Genomic DNA, 21,517 nt, shown 5'->3' with positions numbered 1-21,517 from the left:
TAGCCAATAGTAGACAGAGCTATTGATCCCAGGCCAGCTCTACCACAGAGACAGAACAGGTGGTCTCCTAGGGCAGAAAAATATTTAGTGACTACTCCTTGTGTGACATGCATTTTCCAGTGTGCTTAGACAAGCACACCCCCTCACAATAGCTAGTGCTGGGCTCTATGTCTACACAGCAACCGGCAGTGAGTCTTGCAGACAGAGCGGCGTTAGTGGAGCTCACGCCAGCATGCTAAAAACAGCTATGTAGATGTTGCTTTGAGGTTCGGGCTCAGGCTGGAGCGGGGCTCTGAAGACGAGGGAGGGCAGTGGGTTTCAGAGCCTGAGCTCTAGCCCAAGCCACATTTGCTATTTTTAGCACACTAATGCAAGCACCGCTAATACTGGTCTGTCAACCTGGGTTGCAAGGTTCTCTCCCAGCAGTTCTGTAGATATAACCTAAGAGTTTTCAAAGCTGCTCTCCTTTGGAATTGTTTTCTAATCTTCCCTATCCTTAATTTCATGAAAATAGGGATCATCCAATCTTTATTAACTGTATCATGCAAACAATCCCCCAAACAAGAGACTGCTGTATAAAATGGTGCAAAGAGTGAGCAAATAATTATGAGCTAGATTGTCACAGCCCTTACTTGACACTGCTTAACCCTGCTCAGATCGTGACTCCAGGTACACAGGAAAGAGAGAAGCTAGTCGCTAGATACTCCCCACTTAGTAGCAAGTAGGTGGATGGGAAGGGGGCGGAGAGGAATAGAAAGAGCACTGGCTCTGTGCCGCACCCCTCCAATCACCAGCCAGTGTAACAATTTGGGTATACAAAGAGGAATAAGTCTTCCATGAAACGAGGAGTGGTAACTTATTCCTTCTCCAGAGCAACGTGTGAGCAGAGGAGGATGTGTGTGACGATCTGTTCTCTGCTCTGCTCCTGCAGCAATGTAGCTATGCAGCACCCCTTGTCCAGAACAAGTTGTAAGGTTACAATCTGCCCTACATGACCTATAAAAACCTCTGCTAGGACCATACCAAACTCTATCTTAACTACATTTAACTTTTATTTCCTTTCCCTCCCAAAATGGATTTAGCAGAGCCTCTTCCTCTGACAAATTCTCAAAATTTGGTGGACAGGTTTTGAAATACACTGTGGAATAATCTTTAATTAATCTGTTACATTATTTAGACCCTTGCAGTGCAGAGAAGTGCATAGCGTGAGTCCAGTTGGCCTTTAAATCATTGTTTTTTATAAGTCTGACTTACAGTTCTGGACTACTTTTCAGTGAAATCCTAGGTGTGCTGCTTAACTTGCAATTCTTCCTGATGAGGAAAGAGACTTTCTAGCCTTCCCATCTGGCCAAGAGAGCCCCCCAACCTCAACCCCAGATAGGTGGCATAAGTACAGCCTATTCAGGATGCACCCACAAAAAGTTCTGCGCTCTCTCAATCTAGTTGGTTTCCCAAAGTGGCTCAAATGTACAGAGTCCACTGTAAACAGATGCCATTCCAGGAAACCAAAAAAGGCAACATATCCTTTTCTAACTTCTGCAGCAGAAAAATGGAAGTTGTTCAGCTGCTTGATCCAAGGATCACAGTGAGCCAAAACAAGTAGATATGTCTCACGGTGCACCAGGGGTTTATAGGGCTATAGAGAGCTCTTAAACAGCAATCCGGTTCCAATACAGAACCGCTAAAAGCAGAGATTATTATACCCGTAGATCTCGAAAGAAAAGGATAATGTTTTTTCTACAAACTAAGACAGCATTGAAACAACGTTTGTGAAGTGGTTTTCTTTATCTGATCTCAAAACTGGTTTGGTTTCTTTCTAAAGCCAGTTATCATATTACTATACAATACTATTATTAGCTATTACAATAATTGTCTGCCAGATAAAGAGCAGACGGAAAGCAACAATTTAATTCCACTCCACAGTTTAGCCAGAGAAGGTATTTAATATACTGCTAAAGCCAGTTGGATACTATCCATGCCGACAGCACTGGCAAAGCCTCCTTTTGAAATTCATCAGTGGGAGAAAATCAAAACCATAAAAGGTCATAACTGAACTCTTCGTTACTGCTGACGGGAGTTTGGGGGGGTCAAGGCAAATCTCTCTGCTTTTCTTGGAAAACTGTGCCCTGGAACTTGTTTTTCAAGGGAGAAAAGTGCTATAATTTGAAGATATTATCCCATACGGATGTTAATTTATCACAGGTTTACCATAACATTAGACTGGAGAAAACAAAAACCTTTTTTCATAAAAAAACCCAATACAAGAGAAGCTGAAGTGCCCTATAGTGAACAGAACTTCTCCTCTCATTTCCCAAATGCCAAATTGCAAATCATTCTGTTCTTTGTTAGCACAACTCCCAGTTAGCTCAGCTGGAGCGCCTCACCCAGAACTGAGGGCACAATTTGGAATTTGCCCTCCTCCTTCTTTAAAATCCTCAAGAGATTTGCTCCAACCTATCCTAAATCTTATCTCTCACCACTCTCCCAGCTCAAACCACTGGCAACCTCGCTGCCTCATACACAATAATTACATTAAGTTGCATTGTTAAATAAATGCACTTTCTTCTAAGGATCTCAAAGTATAATGAAGCCACACATCACCCTAGTGAGGCAGGTAGATAGATCATCCCTACTTTACTGATCAGGAAACTCAGACACAAAGAGGTAAAATGACCTTGTCCAAGGGCACACTGGAAGTCTGTGGCAGAACTAGGAGAAGAATTCAGATACATCCAATCTAACATACAAATAATAGGAAATAAATTCTCACAAGCCTTTTTTCAAACCTTATGCTCCAGAGCCTCAACTCAACAAGATACATAAATACGTTACTGACTTTAAGCATGTGAGTAGTCGTTGAAGCCAATGGGACTACTCATGTGCTGAAAGTTAGGCATATGCTTTGTTACCTCCTGAATCATGGCCCTGATGCCTGTCCATTGAGCGAAGAACAGATTCTGGGGCTTGCTGCAATGAGACTGGACATATATTTCAAACACTCACCTGAGTGAGCTCAGATTCTAATCACATGGTCTCTACAAACAGAAACCCAAGAGTCACTAGACATTTGCTACTAAATAACCTTTAGCATTAATTATTAAGGAAGTAGAATTAGGAATGATGGAATGACATTTCCTTAGCAAAGGAAAATGTAGGCCGAATCTCAGGAAAAAATAACTAATACTGAGATATATCAGAATGTCTCTCAATGGAGATGATACTTGAAATATACAGTACTGTAGGGAGCAATCATGCACTGGCTGAGTGATCGTTCAGGTGACCTCATAAGTTTCATTTCCCTGTAGTTTCTATTATCCTTCTACAAAAATCTTTGGTGTTGACATGGCTGCAGAGATTTGTCATGAAGTTTTAGAGATGAAGCCTTTGTAATCTACCCATAGTGTGTGTTGTGGTGCTGAAAACTGTAAAAGGGAAGTATAAAGCATCCCTTCTTGACCAACTCGCCCTCATCACTGGAGATAGAAGTCCCGCCACAGGCAGGCCAGAGGAACAACAAGGACACGTGGTTGGAGGCAAGGAAAATGCTCAAGTTCTAATTCTGCCTCTGCCACAGGCTTCCTCTGTAGACTGGAGCAAGTCATTTAAATTCTCAACCTCAGCTCCCTCATCTGTAAAAGGGGATAATCACTTCTCTCACAAGAGCACTGTAAGCATCAATCAGTTGCTTTGAAGAGAAGATGAAACATATGGTAGAAGCGTTCAATATTAACACTCTGGAGTTATACTATTTTCCTCACAATTGCCTTTTTTTTTTTTTTTTTGGTTTTCTGTCAGTATCACAAAAGTTGGTGTTTGCTCTTCCAAAAAGGGGAATGGGATATTTCTGACACAAAAATGGAAAGTTTCCCATTGTGCCAGACTTCTTAAGCAGTCCTAAAATTTGCCAAGAAAAAGCCACTTTGTTAACTTGTCATTCAAACTGCTGCATTTTCTGACAATAGTATTGGAGACCAAGGTACTCAGGCCAACGTGTCATGTGTGGAGTGGGTTTAATTTATGGAGTTGGGCTTAAAGCCTATGCCCTTTCAAGTCATAGAATGTCCTGCCACTGAATTCAGCGGGTCTTGGATCAGGCCCAGGATGAATATCTCATTCAGAAGCTAACATATGTTTTGTAATTTTTGCTTAGAAGGTCTGCTGCTAATTTAGAATGCCAAGGCATGAAAATACCATTTTCCTTGGAGAAAATAACACTGCCATCCCCACCCAAGTACAGAATAATTACATCAAGTGGAGAAGCACATGATACTTAGTGCAGTAATGTTATATGTAAGATTATGAACTGCTACTTAATGCAGTACACTGTTACACATAGGTATTTGGTGCACCATTGTTCAGCACAGTGCAAATAAAGCACATGCATTCCTACTTAGTATAATAGTGAAAATAGAAACTCTATGCCACTTCTTTGTAGAACTGTCAACGTATAATAATTCTGCACCAAATTCCTATGCATCAGTATTTCTAGAGCCCGAGTAACCATTGCATTTAATCTTTATATGACATCACCACACCAAGCATCACACATCACTGTGAATCTGGAGTAACTCCAATGAAGCCAATGGAGTTATACTTACGTAAACCCCATGTTAAGACTGATCAGAATCAGCCCCCAAGTATGTGTGTTCTTAATTTTATAAAATAACAATCTGCGCTAATGTTCATGGAGCTTAAAGCACCATGCAAACAATGAATTAACTTTGTAAACACCCCTGTAAAATAGAAACCTGAGGCAAAGAGAAGTTAAGTGATTTGCCCAACGTCACTCAATGTCAGAAGCAGTGATGGGGCTAGTGGTTGGAGCTCTGGTAGTTGGGGCTAGTGGTCAGAGCCAGAGTCAGCGCCAGAATCAGTACTCCAGACTGAGCAAAGCCAGAGCAAGAGAGCAGGGCTGGAGCAGGCAAAAGCTTGGGGAGTCCATTGCCACTATCAGGCAGGCAGGCCCACTGACAGCAATTGTGGGCCTCAGGGCAGAACAGTCCCGTCCTGCCTTTTCTGTCCATAGCCCTGCCCACATTCCACCCCTGTTCCGCCTAGGCCTTGCTCTGTCTAGGCCCCTCCTCCTCTGCGTTTCTCCCTCCCAAGCAGCAAGCAACAATCGTAGGGGCTTAGCAGAGGAAGGAAGAGATGCAGCAAGCAGTGGCAGGGGGGTGAGCAAGGGAGGAGAGGAGGGAAGCAAGCAGCAAGCGATGGCAGGGAGGCTGAGTGCGTGAAGGAGTGATGCAGTGAGTGGCAGGGCTGGGACGGGGTTTGGGGCGGAGTGGGGATGGAGTGTGGGCGGGGCCACGGGCAGAAGAGGCCCGGGCCTTTTTAAATTGCTGGATCCCTGAGCAATTGCCCCCTTTGCCCATCCCCCTTGTTGGCTGCCTTGCAGGCAGGAGAGAGTTGCAAGCCTTGGAGCAATGCTGAGCCAACTGAACAGCTGTGCTGTTCCTCCTGTGAGGCTTATATACCTGCCCTGAGAGTCACCAGATCAGTTCCTGGCCTGGAGCCTTATATAGGAGTGATTCATCACTTTACAACCAGGAACAGAGCCAAAATCTCCTGAGTCCCAGTCCTATTCGTTAACTGCAGGATCATTCTTTCCATTCTTTATTATAATAACCAACTTTAAACCTGTACATATGTGACACACTGTACCCCAAAACAGCACACTATAAACCCATATTCATCATTTCTGTATGGTTGTAAAAGTTCATACTAAGCATGCCATATATCTAATGAAAGGTCATAATCTGCTAAAACCCATTACGCTGTCAGAGCATGTGTATCATTAGTATGTATCAAGTTATAAAGATTTTACTGTATAGTTGTTAAAAGAAATATGCTGTAGTTTAAGATCTTTCTTCTACAAGGGTGGTGGTCCCACCCAGGAGGGTGTTAAAGGACTATTATCTTGCAAGGGAGTTGTAATTGTGATCAAAGGATCTTCAGTTCAATGACTGTTGCATGAGCACCATGCAGGGAGCTGCTTAACTCAGGTGAATCAGCGGAGCACACCTGAACTATTGTCTACTGGCCACGTGGTCAGACGATATAAAAGAAGGAACAGAGGTTGCATGCCTTGGCCTTCCCCTCCCACCTATGCTGGAAGCAAGAATGCTGGAAGACAGAGACTTCAGAATGCTGGAAAACAGAGACTGGTCCCAGGCTGTGTATTGAGAACTGAGCATTCAAGTAGGGTGAGAAAACTGATCAATCTAGAGATACTGTCTAGCGTTAAAGGTTTAAGATTTAGATTGCATGTTTATCTTTATTTTCTTTGGTACCGATCTCTGATTTCTTATGCCTGCCACTTATACTCACTTAAAGTCCACCTTTTAGTAGTTGATAAACCTGTTTTATATTTTTAACTAAAACAGTGTATTTCTGTGAAGTGCTTGCAAAAATCTCAACTCACTTAAAAACTGGTGTATATCTTCTCCACACTGAGGGAGGGGTGAACTGACTGATAAACTTACTGGTCAAACTTCTGACCAGGGTAGGACAGGGCAACTTCGGGGTGCTAGGAACTGAGGTGGACAGGCTGGGGCCTTTCTCAGTGAGATTCGCAAAGAGCTCTGAGAGCATTCATGCAATCTAGCTGGGTGTAGGGCTCCACCTGCTGTTGGGCTGAGTGATAACAGCACCTGGAGGGCTTTGCTACTTGTTACTAGCAAAGTAATGTTGGAGACACCCAGTCTAGGGACTTAAGGAAGCACAGTGGTATCTGGTTCCAGGTTGTACCCCAGGGGGATCCGTCACAACATACTTGTTGGATAACATTTTCAAAAGCATCTAAGTGACTTTGAATCCCAAGACCCATTTTCAAGTCAGTTAGGCACTTAGGAGCCTTATGAATTTAGGTTCCTACATCACTTTTGAAAATTTCATTCATCATCTCTATTAACCCATGTATCCCATAAATATCTCTATAAACCACTCACAGGTTTTTTTATTTTAAAAAAATATAGCACTGCTGCAGAGCATAAATGTTATTGGCTACATACATACTGTAGACACCTAAGTTATGGCATAAGAAATACACATTTGCCCTCACTAACTCAGCCTTAGATTATACTCACCCCACCACCAAGTCTTTTAAGGAAACTTTGGCAACATGTAATCTTCCACTGATTGTCAGTTGTAAATCATTAGCTGAGTCTCAGAACATACAGTTATGGATTTGGTACCAGAACCACATTACAGTGAAGCCTCTGTTAAGTGCCCATTCATAGAAACAGAGTTGGAAGGGACCTCAGGAGGTCATCTAGTCCAACCCCCTGCTCAAAGCAGGACTAACTTCAGCTATATCATCCCAGCCAGGGCTTTGTCAAGCCGCAGGTTTTTTGTTAAAAACCTCTAAAGATGGAGATTCCACCACCTCCCTAGGTAACCCATTCCAGTGCTTCACCACCCTCCTAGTGAAAAACTTTTTCCTAATGTCCAACCTAGACCTTCCCCACTGCAACTTGAGACCGTTGCTCCTTATTCTGTCATCTGCCACCACTGAGAACAGCCTAGCTCCATCCTCCCTGGAACCTTCTTTCAGGTAGTTAAAGGCTGCTATCAAATCCCCCCTCATTCTTCTCTTCTGTAGACTAAACAAGCCTAGTTCCTTCAGCCTCTCCTCATAAGTCCTGTGCTCCAGCCCTCTAATAATTTTTGTTGCCCTCCGCTGGACTCCCTCCAACTTCTCCACATCCTTTTTGTAGTGAGGGGCCCAAAACTGGACACAATACTCCAAATGCGGCCTCACCAATGCCGAATAGAGAGGAATAATCACTTCCCGCGATCTGCTGGCAATGCTCCTACTAATGCAGCCCAGTATGCTATTAGCCTTCTTGGCAACCAAGGCACACTGCTGACTCATATCCAGCTTCTTATCCACTGTTACCCCCAGGTCCTTTTCTGCAGAACTGCTGCCTAGCTCATCGGTCCCCAGTCCGTAGCTGTGCATGGGATTCTTCCATCCTAAGTGCAGGATTCTGTACTTGTCCTTGTTGAATCTCATCAGATTTCTTTTGGCCCAATCCTCCAGTTTGTTTAGGTCCTTCTGTATCCTATCCGTACCTTCCAGGGTATCTACCACTCCCCCTAGTTTAGTGTCATCTGCAAACTTGCTGAGGCTGTAATCTACCCCATCCTCCAGATCATTAATGAAGATGTTGAACAAAACCAGCCACAGCACCGACCCTTGGGGCACTCCGCTTGTGACTGGCTGCCAGCTAGACATTGAGCCATTTATCACTACTCGTTGAGCCCTATGCTCTAGCCAGTTCTCTATCCATTTTATAATCCATTCATCCAACCCATACTTCTTTAACTTGCTGATAAGAATACTGTGTGAGACCGTATCAAAAGCTTTGCCATTCAAGGGACAAAGAAATTGGTCATTTAATGGAAGTGTTCTTCTAAAATAGGTGGAGCAGAACTTTATTGTGGGTAGTTTGGGGATATAGAATCATAGAAGATTAGGGTTGGAAGGGACCTTAGGAGGTCATCTAGTCCAACTCCCTGCTCAAACTCCTCCTGACGCCAGTCCTGTGCACTAATCACCCAGCACAAGGAGTCTCCGTAATCTGCATGAATACCAGTGTGGTTTTTCAAGCTGGAGTTGCGTTTAATGAAAGTTTAGTTCACTGATCTTCATTAAGATCATAAGGGAAAAATAAACCCTTAGAATAATTCAAAACTGGGACTATTTCCAGAGCTGCTTTTTTCCATTGCCAAGAATGAAGCAAAGAGTCTTTGACTACTCAAACTCCTTAAATGTCAGAACCCCTATTTGGTTCAGTTATACGCTCAGCTGAAGTCTGAGTCTGACAGTTTCAGCAGTGCAGGATAAAAGTTTAGGAGCCAGATTCGTCAAAGGGGAACGGGGAGATTTTAAATTTTTTATATCCAGATGTTAATGAAAAGATGACACTGCTATTTACAGAAAACATGTGCCGCTCATATATCCAGCTATGGATACAGGTTTGACTCCCTGGAGTCATGGGTTTGAATCACAGATGGGTCATGTCTGCTTTGAATCTTGACAGAGTCAACTCAGTACTTTGTCCTTTTGTAGCAGATAAATCAATGTTGCAAGTTACTGTGCACATGGCTTTCCAATGAGAGGGCTTAGAAACAAGGGCCTGGCTGTCCTTAACAATCCCATGGCATTTCTGGAATGGTAACCTAGACCAAAATTTCCCCTTCCTCAATGGGCTGTAGTGTGCTGCTGTGCATGATTTTTGGTTATTGCCTTGATACCCCAGAGGTGGCTGCACGTCAGTGGTGCTGCCTGTATCTAGTTTGTGAAGTGCTTTTTGGATCCCTTGGGGTGAGAGGCTGTACATATGAATGTCATGTTGTCTTTAACAGGCACATGGGTGCTCAGTTTAGATGAGAACAATATCACTGTAACATTTCCTTATTTCTTTCATTTTGAATTTTAATGTCATTTACTTATTAAAATTCAAACAGAGACAAGCCTGCCAGCTACCTTTTTTGAGGTATCTGGCTCTGGGTCAGTCCTGGCGCGCTGCTGCAGGAGAACACACATTCTGGACCACTTCTAAATTCTCTAAGTACACCCAAAACCCAAACAAGTACCTTGGTCAATCAGCTACGTTTTGAGCACAGAACCTACAAGGTGATGTGATTTTTAATCTGCAATCTGATAGGGAAGCAGATCACAGAGCCTTATTATAAATAGCTAAGACAAACAAAGCTGATATCTGGCATTAGCCAGATTTATAGTCACCGTATAAATCTTCATTAAGGGGCAGCAAGATTCTGCCCTGCACTCTGGTGGCAGTGCAGAAAATGGATGTGGAGTTGCAAGGAATAATTCTGGCTGACTCAGCTAGGGTTCTCTCAGTGCGTGCACAGTGGAGCCATTATATTGGTACGTATGTATGGAGAGACTGCAGTGACCTCATCATGTTGACTGGTGCAGGATAGACAGGGAGAGAAGTCAGGGCCTTTCACTCCCATTTGGACTGCAGGTGCCCATAAAGGTGATCGCTGTGGGCAGCAACTGCACTCAACAATGGGATTCTTCCCCATGTTCCCAAGCGGAAGAAGGTCCTTGTGCACATCACCCCCTACGCTGTGCATACTCATGCAGAGCTGGCAGGAATCTGGCCCCGATAACTGTACAGCTAGCAAACCATTTTCTTCATGCAAATAGAAAGCCTGAGGGCAACACATTTCTGACATCCATCATGCCCACTACAGTTCTTACTTCAGCTAGAAATCTAATTGAAGCACTTGGGAAATTTGCAATAGTAATTTTTATCTTTTTCAGCTGGAATCACGTAGGGTGTTATCAGCCAAAAAACCTGGCAAAGACAAGCACGTTATAGGAATTCTTCACCCAGTTCTCACAAAGCATCTCTGGGAATCCCACTAACTCCCAGCACATTTCCTGCCAATGGCATCATGAAGGAAGACAGTGGTATGTAGCTTTATAAGGTTTTGGAGTTCAACATTTTCAGTGACTACTGATTTTCAAACCAACATATTCCTCAGAATATAAAATTTCTACTTACATAATAACTACATGACATTCCCAGAATAACAGGAAACTGAATCTTACACATTGCTGGAGTTTACGTGATAATTGCACTTATCTGTCCAAATGTCTTTTAAATGCAATCAGCAATCTGGTTTAGACAACAGAAATAACCATGTACTTAAATGATCAAGAGGCCTGTATACACAATCGATACAGCAGCATACAAGTGCAGAGTGTTCACTCTTCACAGGATGCAGTACTTGAACATGAGGTGTGATTCTACTAACTAAAGTTACATCTTACTCAATAGATCCCTGGAATGAAATCCTGGCTCCACTGAAAATCAATGGGTATTTTGTCATTCACTTCAATGGAGCCAGGATTTCATGCCTGGCCTCATACCTGGATTTCGTTAGAGATAATATTAATTGCCTATTACTTGTTACTCCTTTTAGTCACTATGGGAGAATGACTAGTATTCTATTCTGGCTAATGTCATCAACAGACATGCTAATTAAATTCCAACTGCATGGACAAATTCTGGCCTTATTGAAACCCCTTATAGACAATGGAAAACTGAAGGTAGAATATGGCCAGCAGAACTTTCATTACAAGTGATACTGCACAAGGTGGAAAGAATCAAACTGAATAAACATCTCCTTTTGCTAGTAAACTGACCAGATTTGCACTGGAGCTCTTAAGAGGCAGTACATCTGAAGCCACACAATTCCATTTGACAGAGTCAATATTCAGAGCAGAAACCACCTTTTAAAGCATCAAACACATGATTCTCTCTCAACGTTTCGTACACATGTTTACAGAAAACTTGTGCAGACCATGCATAAATGTGTATGCATTTAAAAAAAGACTGCTTTCAAAATCAATAGCAGTGTAAAGTAACATCAGACTGATCAAACACCAGGACATTTTCCAAACTGTAATTTCTAATGCAATACAAACCTCCTTAACCCTTCAAAAACTGGTCTTTTCCAAACTAATAGTCTAGTGACCATCTGCACCCTACAAAAGAGAGAAAGAGGACTGGACTTCTGTCTACACATAAGGAAGGAACAAATAAAAGAAAAAGGGTTATTTTGCCCCCTTCAATCTCTCATTACAATAGTCTTCAAATTAAATTAAAACATAATCTGCCATCAAAATAACCGGCAGATCAATATCTGGTGTACACTGGAATAGCTCCATTGACGTCAATGGGCCAGATCCTCAACTGGTGTAAATAAGCAAAGCTCCTTTAACTTAAAGGAGCTAGGGTGATTTTTACCAGCTCAGGATCTGACCCAGCAATTTAATTTGTTAAATGTGTAACACCGATCCACACAAGGGCATCAGCAACAGGATCAAATCTGGGCCTTCTGGAGCTTAATGCATGAGCTTCTACCACATGTGCTAAAAGACACCTCTCTGTTAGCCAAGGCTATAGCAGACTCATCATTCTCTGGGGGCCTAGCCACCACTAGAGGCAGACAGAGCATCTCTCCAAGCAAGCAGGGGTTACAAATGGACCTGTTTGCTTTTGCAGTCTCTAACTTACTTGCGGTACTGTTTTATCTCATTTTTTGTACAGCAGCCAGAGCACTGGACAGAGGTTTGATAATATCATTAATTAATTTTTCTGCACTTACCAACAACTGTGAGGTTGACTTGTGCTTGTCTGCTGCCCACTTTGTTTTCTACCACTAACGTGTAACATCCACAATGTTCCTGCTTCGTGGAGGATATAGTTAGCTTACTACTGTTTTCAGCATTCTCAATTTTGATGTGTTCATTTTCTTGAATCTGTCAAATTAAAAAGAAGAACCATTAAAGAGCTTTCAAAACAGAAGCTCCCAACCTCTCAGTCAGGTAGCAGCCCACAATTACAGCATTAGGAGAGCAATGCATAGTGCTGGCTGCAGATAATTCCATGATTGCAGTAAGTAAGAATAGCTGGCAAAGAGTGAAACTGATCAAAAAAATCAAGAGATGCAGGCCAGTCATTCAGTGCTCCCAACCCTGCAAAGTATTCCATGAGGGCAGATCCTTATGCTGTACACAGTCCCCTTGAGCCAGTGAGAATGCTTGGGTGTTAGGGTCCACCAGCTAAGATCCCTTTGCAGGATCAGGGAATGTAGTTGAAAAATTGTGTCTAGGTGGCAAAAGGCCAAATTCTGATTAAATTGAAGTCAATAGGGGTTTTTACCATTGACTTCATTGAAACCAAGATTTGGCCCCAAGAACACCGGTTCATTTGCCATTCACATATCAAGGCCTAACCTTCAAATTCTGACCCAGATCATCCATCATGGTATCCCATTCTAGTGTCCATGTGTCCACAGCAGTCGCCACACAAATTATAATAGTAGTTTCCTAGCTATAACAGAGGATGGTGTTGTTTAGTTGGAGTTGAAATGCATTAGCAGAACTGTGTAGGAAAGCTTACAGAGCACAGGCCCAGCTTTAGCAGGGCAGCCTCACTTTCCTAGAACCAAAAATTACTCTCTACGTTAAAAAAAAACAAAGAGAGAGAGAGAGAAAGAAAAATGCCATAGAAAGTATTTGTTGCCCTTGCAACTTCCATTTTGATTCTTCTGATACATTCACCTTTGAATTCTTAAAGTTCCCAAACTGAATAGAATAAATAAATCGTTCTAATTCAATTTGAATAGATAGGGATTTAAAGACAGTTTCAGAGAAAACCAAAAGGTCAAAATCACAGCTGACCTCCACAAACATGTTAAGTATTTGCAAATATAACTACTACCTTTCAACTAAATTGAGAAAAAAACCTCAGCATAAATGTAAAAAAGATCTGAGTTTTGATTTATATTAACTTGAGACTTTAAAGGGAATTAAGAAAACATGATACTACATTGTAACTAGAAAAGTAGCACATTGTATTCTTATTGGACACAGAATAACGTCAGTGCCCTTCCTACTCCCACCACTTCCTGCTAGATAAGAGAGTCTTCATTTTATTCTCTGAGTTTCATTAAAACTGAGGGCTTGTTAGTTTAACTTATCTAGTCAGACATGTTTACAGAACAAGAAATCATGAGGGTAAAAGCAAATATCTCCCTTTAATTCAGATACAAGCCGATATAAGCCGATTGAAGTTAACCTGATAGCTGCTTCTGCAATATTAGCAATAGGGAGTTAGTACCTTGGGAGTAGGTAGTAATACAATTTAGGTTTGGGTGTTCTTCTTCCATCAACCGAGCTACTGCCTCTCAGATAAGTGGATTAACTACAATGATGGCAAAAACCCTTCCGGCACAGCTGCAGCTGTGCTGTTGTAGCGCTTGCATGGAAGGCATGGCCAAGTATTACAGCTATTCTCAATGAAGTCAATGGGAACAGAGTTCGCCAATGTTGTGCACGCGTGAAAATCCCACCCCAGCGAGATAGTCTGATTCCATTCATTAGAGCGCAGCCATCCACACAAAAGACAGAGTGGTAATTTGCTGAGGTTCCAGTGAGCGCTTAGGTAGGTAGCAGGATTCTCAAATTTTATTTGACTGCTTCAGCACCCTATGAAAACACAATACGCCACCAACAACATGGACAATTTTTCCCCACCAGCTCTAATCACTGTGCTACATACCAGTGTAACTCAGCAGGGACAGGATCTCAGGCCTCTCCTTGCTGAGTTAAAGGAGAATCAGAGAGACAAGGTGGGGGAGGTATTATCTTTTATTGGACCAACTTCTGTTCATGAGAGAGACAAGCTTTCGAGCTTACACAGAGCTCTTCTTCAGGACTGGGGAATGTACTCAGTGTCACAGCTAAATATAAGGTGGAACAGATTGTGCAGCATAAGTAATTAATGCACATTTCCAGGGACCATTAAAGGTGAAGTGGGCAGTTAACACCCCTGCAGTCGGAAGGGGGAAAAAGGCTGGGGGAGGAGCGATTCAGTGGGGTTTAGATTGCTGTAATAAGCCGTAAATCCGGTGTCTCTGTTCAGTCCCTGATTTTTAGTGTCTAGCAAAGTTATGAACTTAAGCTCCTAAGTTTGTCTTTTGAAAGTGTAGTGCAGGTTTCCTTTGAAGACACTGAATCTCTTTGAAGCTACTACAATACAAATAACAATGATAAAATGGTCTAATTGCTCAGTCTCTAGGTTGCAGAAATGTAAAGAAGTTTAGAACTGTACAGTTTGGAAAAGAAAAGCCTCAGAGGAGATAACACAGAGGAATATAAAATAATGAATGGTAGAGAGAAAATTATTTGGATGCTACCGTGCGCCCCTTTCCCTTAATATAAGAACAGGGTACTTGAAAGTAAAAGGCAACTGGTTTTAAATGGTTCAAAAGAAAGCACTTGTAATAGACTGTGCAATTAAAATGCAGCCCTGAATTCCCCTGATGAAACATTCACCAATCATCTTGACAAACTCAGGTCGAAATTCTCAGCTTCCTTGTGGCAGGAACTGTTTTTATCTGGGTACTGTAGAGCACTGAGCAACTTCATAATAAAACAAAAATAGTAGCAGCTCCAGCATTTATTTATCTTTGCTTCATCCGAATAAGATACTGAAGCTTCTGCTTGTTGAAGATCATACTGAGCTGCTGAGTTTAAAGTGTCTGAACTTCTTCACTAAAGCCCTGATTCAGGAAAGTTCCCCTCTTCAGGAACAGTGCTTAAGTATATGCTTAAGTCCCAGTGAAGTCAATGAATTAAAAGGGAAGAAATTGTACAACAATAGATTGTGGGGACATTCATATCAACAGCAAATTTGCTTAGTGTGGAGATATCTGTGTTGTAAAATGCTCTTTACTCAAGAGTATTTTTCTTTAGTGGCATTTGGTTCCATCTACAAAGCTGAAAACCTAAAACACCAATGAAGAAAAGGGGATTTCTTGTATTAAGGGCAGGAAGGAAAGATTTCACACAGCAAACTTCTTTCATATTATGCATCCTTTTAGTTGGACATAGTCTTGGGCATTTCTCAAGTTAATCATCATTCATTGTTAAAACATTTCAAAAGTCAATTTACCTGCTTTCGGAATTTCATCCAGGTGCAAGTTAGGGGTGGCGTTCCTCCCACTTTGCAAAACAGCTCCACTGATTCACCAGCACGGATTTTTCTGTCTTCTGGGAACTGAATGATCTGAGGAAGAACTGAGAAAAAACCCTCTCTCTTTAGAGAACTGCATTTTCTATTTTCATGAGCAGTTGAGTCAGTACACGTTTGGGGTTGGGAAGGAATTTCCCCCCAGGTCAGACTGGCAGAGACCCTGGGGAGTTTTTTTTGCTTTCCTCTGCAAACTTGCTGGTTTGAACTACTGGAAATGGTGGATTCTCTGTAACTTGAAGTCTTTAAATCATGATTTGAGGACTTCAGTAACTCAGCCAAAGAAGTCTATTACAGGAGTTCATGGGTGAGATTCAGAGGTCTGCAATGTGCAGGAGGTCAGAGTAGATGATGATGATGACCCCTTCTGGCCTTAAAGTCTATGAGCTAAAGAAGTAACTGGCAGCAATAGATTGTTATCCTCTTGTGGACCAGCCCCTAGAAGGAGATAAGACACACACTTTGCTAGTGGGTGTCACAGTTATTTGCTGTGAAATGTAGAGGAATGTAGAGACTTGGGACTCCTTGGTTCAATTCCAGATTTTGGAGGGGAAGCTGCTTTACTAGTTACAGAACTTTCTGCCACTATACTCCATCTCCTGCTCATCTTTTCCCCTCTGCTCCTATCCCCACTAACCTCTGGCTCCTGCAACCCTGTTCGCTCCTCCCCACCCCCAATTCTTAACTTTTGAATTCAAGTGCTTCCTCTTTCATCTCCTCAATGTCTGGGAACCAGCCAGCACAATACTGAGAGCACAGGAGAGAGAGTCTTCCTGCGCTCAGTTCTGGTGCCCAATGTCACAGCAGTTCCTGGGGTCTTGGGAGAAGCAATTTCAAGGAAAATTCTTCTCAGGCTCTGCAGCTCTGTGATGGAGTGTGTTCAGTCTGTCTGGGGATGGCACGTGTGGTCTGGTTGGCGTGCAGGAGCTACCTGGGGATGGAGCATACTCTGTGCAGATGGAATTTTCAGAGAATTTATCTGCCAAATTCACAGGTCTCTAATGATCATGTGGAAATGGAGATTTTTCAGAGGTTGTTGTTTTGGCTGAATTTTGCCAAATGTTCAATGGGTCAGCAAAAGGTAAATCCCTCGCACCAGGGTGACTACTCCAGAATTGTTTTAAATATAGGTAAAATAATGTATTTTCCCCTAAACTTGTTCTCAAAAATGGCTGACCTGTTTTGGCTGAAATTTTTTTAAAAACCTTCAGCCGGAAGCAGATATCTGGCATGGCAAATATCAGCCTCAATAGTTAAATGTTTGCCCAAGTTATAAACAACTGAACATAGGGTCCTTTCACAGAAACTGCAGAGCAACCTTAAGTTTACGTGGAGTTATAAGAATCTTGATCCCCTATAAACTTAAGAAAGAGCAGAGAAGAGGACCATAGAGCGTTTGAAATTCTCCCCCAGAACATCATACCTACCATTTAATCACAAGAAAACATATAGCAGGTAAATAATTGTTTCAAGGTAGGAGTAGTCTTTTCTTGGAAATTCCACTGATTTACTGCCTATACTTACAATGCAACAAAAAGCGACCGTTTACCTGCCTTCGGAGGGGTCTTTGGAGCTGGTTTCTTTTTCACTGTTGCTTCACCTAGTAAAAATAAATAAAAAAAATTAAACAGTTCTTTAGAAGGTGAGTTTTGGGAGGTACAAATTTAATTACACAAATATTCACTTTCCTGGAAGTGTTACGTTGTTCAGCTCACTCCAGCAGAAAATCTACATTATACTGGTATTGCTTCTAGAAAGCACTTTCAAGGAGTCTGACCTGATCCTTATAATACTTACAATTAAGGCTAGGACTTTCAAAGGTGCCTAAGGGAGTTTGGCACCCATGTATCCTGTGAGATTTGTGCCCACCTGCATTTGGGTACCCATCATATTTGGTTTTGGCCCAGATAAATGACTCAGATCCGCCATATGCTGGACATCACCACAGATTTTCAATGTACAAATTGCTGAATTATTTAGAGAAAATCCCAGTTAAAGCTAGGTAATTGATTTTGTATTTCTTATTTACTCCTCAGGTGCTGATATAGAAATTGGAATACACAGGAACTGAATACTAGTATTTTTCATTACATTTATGATTGGGGACAGCTTTTGCCATTTTCCACGATGCCTGGAGTCTCACCATAGTTAAAAATATGGCCCAGCATTTTAAACTTGGTTGCCTAAATTTAGGTTCCTAATACCATGTGTATGCAACACAGGGGCTGAGGCTTTCATTCACTTCAGTAGAAATTGGGGTTTCTCAACATTTTCAAATATTAGGCCACATCTGTTTAGGTGCCTAAATATAGATACAGCAGCCTAATCTATGTTTGAAACATTTGACCCATTATTTATTAGAAATGCGATGGCTTATGCAATGACTGGGAGATCAAACTGTAAAAATTCTCTCTTTTAAGTCCCCCTTTTAAACAGGTTCTGAACACTCTGTATCTACAAGTATTGGCATCAGTGTTTATAAAAGCCTTTTTCTTGAAGCTATGGAGAATTTAATTAGAGCTGCAACAGTTTTGTTGTCCTGAGCTTTTAAAACAGCCATGCAGATAGCAAACAAAGTACAGGTTTTACAGTTCTTGCCCATGTTACTAATGTAAGCCACTGGTCACTCTGTGTTATATGTCCCTTCTGTAGCTTGTCCATGCAGGATTAGAGTCTGCTACAGCTGTTAAATACAGGCCCCAATTCTTTAGCTCAAAATGTAGAAACTCAGCTTCTAGCTGTGGGGTTCCCCAGTTCAATTTCTGGTATTAGCAGAGATGGCAGCTCTCACATTATCACTTTAAATTGTTTCAGTAGAAAGAGGTTTAGAAGTATAATTTAGTTTTCAGCATCAATGCTTTTTCTCTTTTTGGAGGGGTAGGGGGGATATCTTACAAACTTTGGACAATGAAACTGGTCAATATCACTTTCTGTTTATAAAGAAGTTTAATTTTTTCCCTCCAAAAATATTGTTTAACTTTCACATGCACTCCATTTATTGGTTTTGTTTGGGACCAGAAGTACTGAGACACACAGAAAGTCTGTTCACATAATACTTAGAGCTGAGTCACAAACAGGAAGTAAAAACAATGAGAGTTCTGAAGCACTTTAAGGACTAACAAATTTAATTTCAGCAGGCATAAGCTTTCATGGGCTTCAGCCCACTTCCTCAGATGCAGTAGAAATAATACAGCAAATATTGGCAACATATATAGGAGGCAACATATACATATCCAAGGGCATAGACAACAATGGGGTAGATGGATGAAAGCCAGGTACTTGAGGCCTAATGACAACCATTGAGTAGGAGGTGAGAATGGGTGATCAGAGCAAATTACTTCTTGTAATAAGTAAGGAATGAATAAACAGGAAGTAGCAGATATCGCCTAAGAAACCCTGTTACTTAGAGACTTCCAGCCCAATTTAGGGGGTTACCAGTTCATTTTAGTATCCACCTTTGGGGTGTTTATCCTAACGTAACTAAACCACCAGAGCATCTGATATTCACCCATCTCACTACACACTTTTCCAGGACCCTTCCTGTTTAACTTTAGACAAATGCAGTGTTGTTGTAGCTGTGTTGGTCCCAGGATATGAGAGAGACAAGGTGGGGGAAGTAATATCTTTTATTAGACCAACTTCTGTTGGTGAGAGAGATGAGCTTTCAAGCTTACACAGAGCTCTTCTTCAGGTCACAGTACCTCTGGTCCCAAAAGAAGTTGGTCCAATAAAAGATATTACCTCTCCAACTTTCTCTCTCTAACTTTAGATAGACACTTTTAGAAATACTCACAACTCCTTAAAAGGGCCTATCAGTTTTTGGGTTATCAGCCTAGTTCTCTCTGGCTCTGCTTTATCCTCAGATCTTTAAAGGATGGCCATTTACCTATGTCAGGTGAATACACTCCAACCCATACCTCTCCCCAAATCTGTATGAGTAAAACAAAAAGAGTGCTATTCTCTCTCTCTCTCTCTCTCTCTATATATATATATAATGTGCTCAACTACGTTTGCCATTGACCTCATTCTGCAATGCCTACCCACACTGAATAGTCTCTGTTCACATGAGCGGTCCCACGGACATCAGTAGCACCTATTTATGTGAGTAGATGCTAGTCATTAATGGTTGTGGAATGTGGCCTTCTATTTGTATTGTAAACCCCCAAAGTGGGGTTTGATTCTGCTCTCACTGATGTCAACACAAATTTTACAAATGACTTCTGGAAGAGTGAACATAAGAATAGCCATACGGGGTCAGACAAATGGTCCATCTAGCCCAGTATCCTGTCTTCCAGCTGTGGCCAATGCCAGGTGCTTCAGAGGGAATGAACAGAACAGGTAATCATCATCCATCCCATTGCCCATTCCCAGCCTCTGGCAAACAGCAATTCCTGCCTATCCTGGCTAATAGCCATTGATGGACCTATCCTCCATGAACTTATCTAGTTTTTTTTTTTTTAACCTCACAGCATCCTTCACAACATCCTTTCGCAAGGAGTTCCGCAGGTTGACTGTGCGTTGTGTGAAGAAATACTTCCTTTTGTTCGTTTTAAACCTGTTGCCTATTAATATCATTTTGTGACCTCTATTTTTTGTGTTATGAGAAGGAGTAAATAACACTTTCTTATTTACTTTTTCCACACCAGTCATGATTTTATAAACCTGTGTTATATCTCCCTCTTAGTCATCTCTTTTCCAAGCTGAAAAGTCCTGGTTTTATTAATCTCTCCTCATATGGAAGCTTTTCCATACCCCTAATCATTTTAGTTTCTCTTTTCTGTACCTTTTCCTATTCTAATATATCTTTTTTGAGATGGGGTGACCAGATCTGCATGCAGTATTCAAGATGTGGGCATACCATGGATTTATAAAGAGGCAATATGTTGTTTTCTGTCTTATTATCTATCCCTTTCCTAAAGAGTCTCAAAATTCTGTTAGCTTTTTTGACTGCCACTGCACATTGAGTGGATGTTTTCAGAGAACTATCCACAATGACTCCAAAATCTCTTTCTTTAGTGGTAACAACTAATTTAGACCCCATCATTTTATATGTTTTATATGTATATATTTATGTTTATGTTTTCCAATGTGCATTACTTTGCATTTATCAACATTGAGTTTCATCTGCCATTTTGTTGCCCAGTCATCCAGTCTTGTGAGATTGCTTTTTAAGTCTTTGCAGTCTGCTTTGCACTTAACTAACTTGAGTAGTTTTGTATCGTCTGCAAATTTTGCAACCTCACTGTTTACCCCCTTTTTCCAGATCATTTACGAATATGTTGAACAGTACAGGTCCCAGTACAGACCCTGGGGGGTCACCACTATTTACTTCTCTCCATTCTGAAAAATGACCATTTAGTCCTATCCTCTCTTTCCTTTGTTTGTGGATTGCGTTCTTTGTTATTTGTTTAACACAACTTCATTGGCGTATAGTGCCATGTACACTTATTGAACTATATTGGTTTATAATAGGTATATATTATTCCGTTTGCTGCACTGCACATCAGATTCTCCCTGTCCCCTGTGAGTACTCTAAATTGAGAGTGAAATTAATGTTAACTGTTGTCCTAGAACAATACGGGGTTTAAATGCAAGCTAAAGCAGTGAAAGTGACCTCACTGGCTACATACTGTAGCAAATCTCACACTAATGGCATCAAGGGACTTCACTGAACATGAATGAGCACAATTTGCCAACTGCTGTCCGGCGTTGAAGGTACAATTGCCAACTTTCAGAAACCCCAGTGCAGGGCAAGTAATAGGAAAGGCACAAGGCTTTGACCTAACATGATCTATGATAAGCAATGTCAGATACGTGTGAACAGTCATGACAAACTATATCCATGCTGCTATATCCCGTCTAATAGGTAGGGTGATGAGTGGAGTCACTTCTGTTTCTGAATTCTCTTGTTTTTGTGAGATTCAATCTGACTACAT

The 21,517-nt window shown here is 41.5% G+C and overlaps 1 protein-coding gene across 3 annotated transcripts in view; it reads right to left on the bottom strand.

The window, feature by feature from the left end:
- MYLK (myosin light chain kinase) overlaps nucleotides 1-21,517 on the bottom strand; it is a 325,439-nt gene that overhangs the window by 54,351 nt on the left and 249,571 nt on the right. For all 3 annotated transcript variants that reach the window (XM_067549625.1, XM_067549626.1, XM_067549627.1), the window contains 3 exons: nucleotides 17,131-17,181; nucleotides 15,504-15,628; nucleotides 12,151-12,304 (listed from right to left, as the gene is read on the bottom strand). In XM_067549625.1, coding sequence (XP_067405726.1) covers nucleotides 12,151-12,304; nucleotides 15,504-15,628; nucleotides 17,131-17,181 — 330 coding nt within the window. The remainder of the gene's footprint in view (nucleotides 1-12,150; nucleotides 12,305-15,503; nucleotides 15,629-17,130; nucleotides 17,182-21,517) is intronic.

This window comes from Emydura macquarii, unplaced genomic scaffold (genome assembly GCF_026122565.2).
Source record: "Emydura macquarii macquarii isolate MOO-44397 ecotype Brisbane River unplaced genomic scaffold, CSIRO-AGI_Emac_v2 contig_1253, whole genome shotgun sequence".
NCBI classification, from domain to species: Eukaryota; Metazoa; Chordata; order Testudines; family Chelidae; genus Emydura; species Emydura macquarii.
This window is presented reverse-complemented; position numbering and strand designations above follow the sequence as displayed.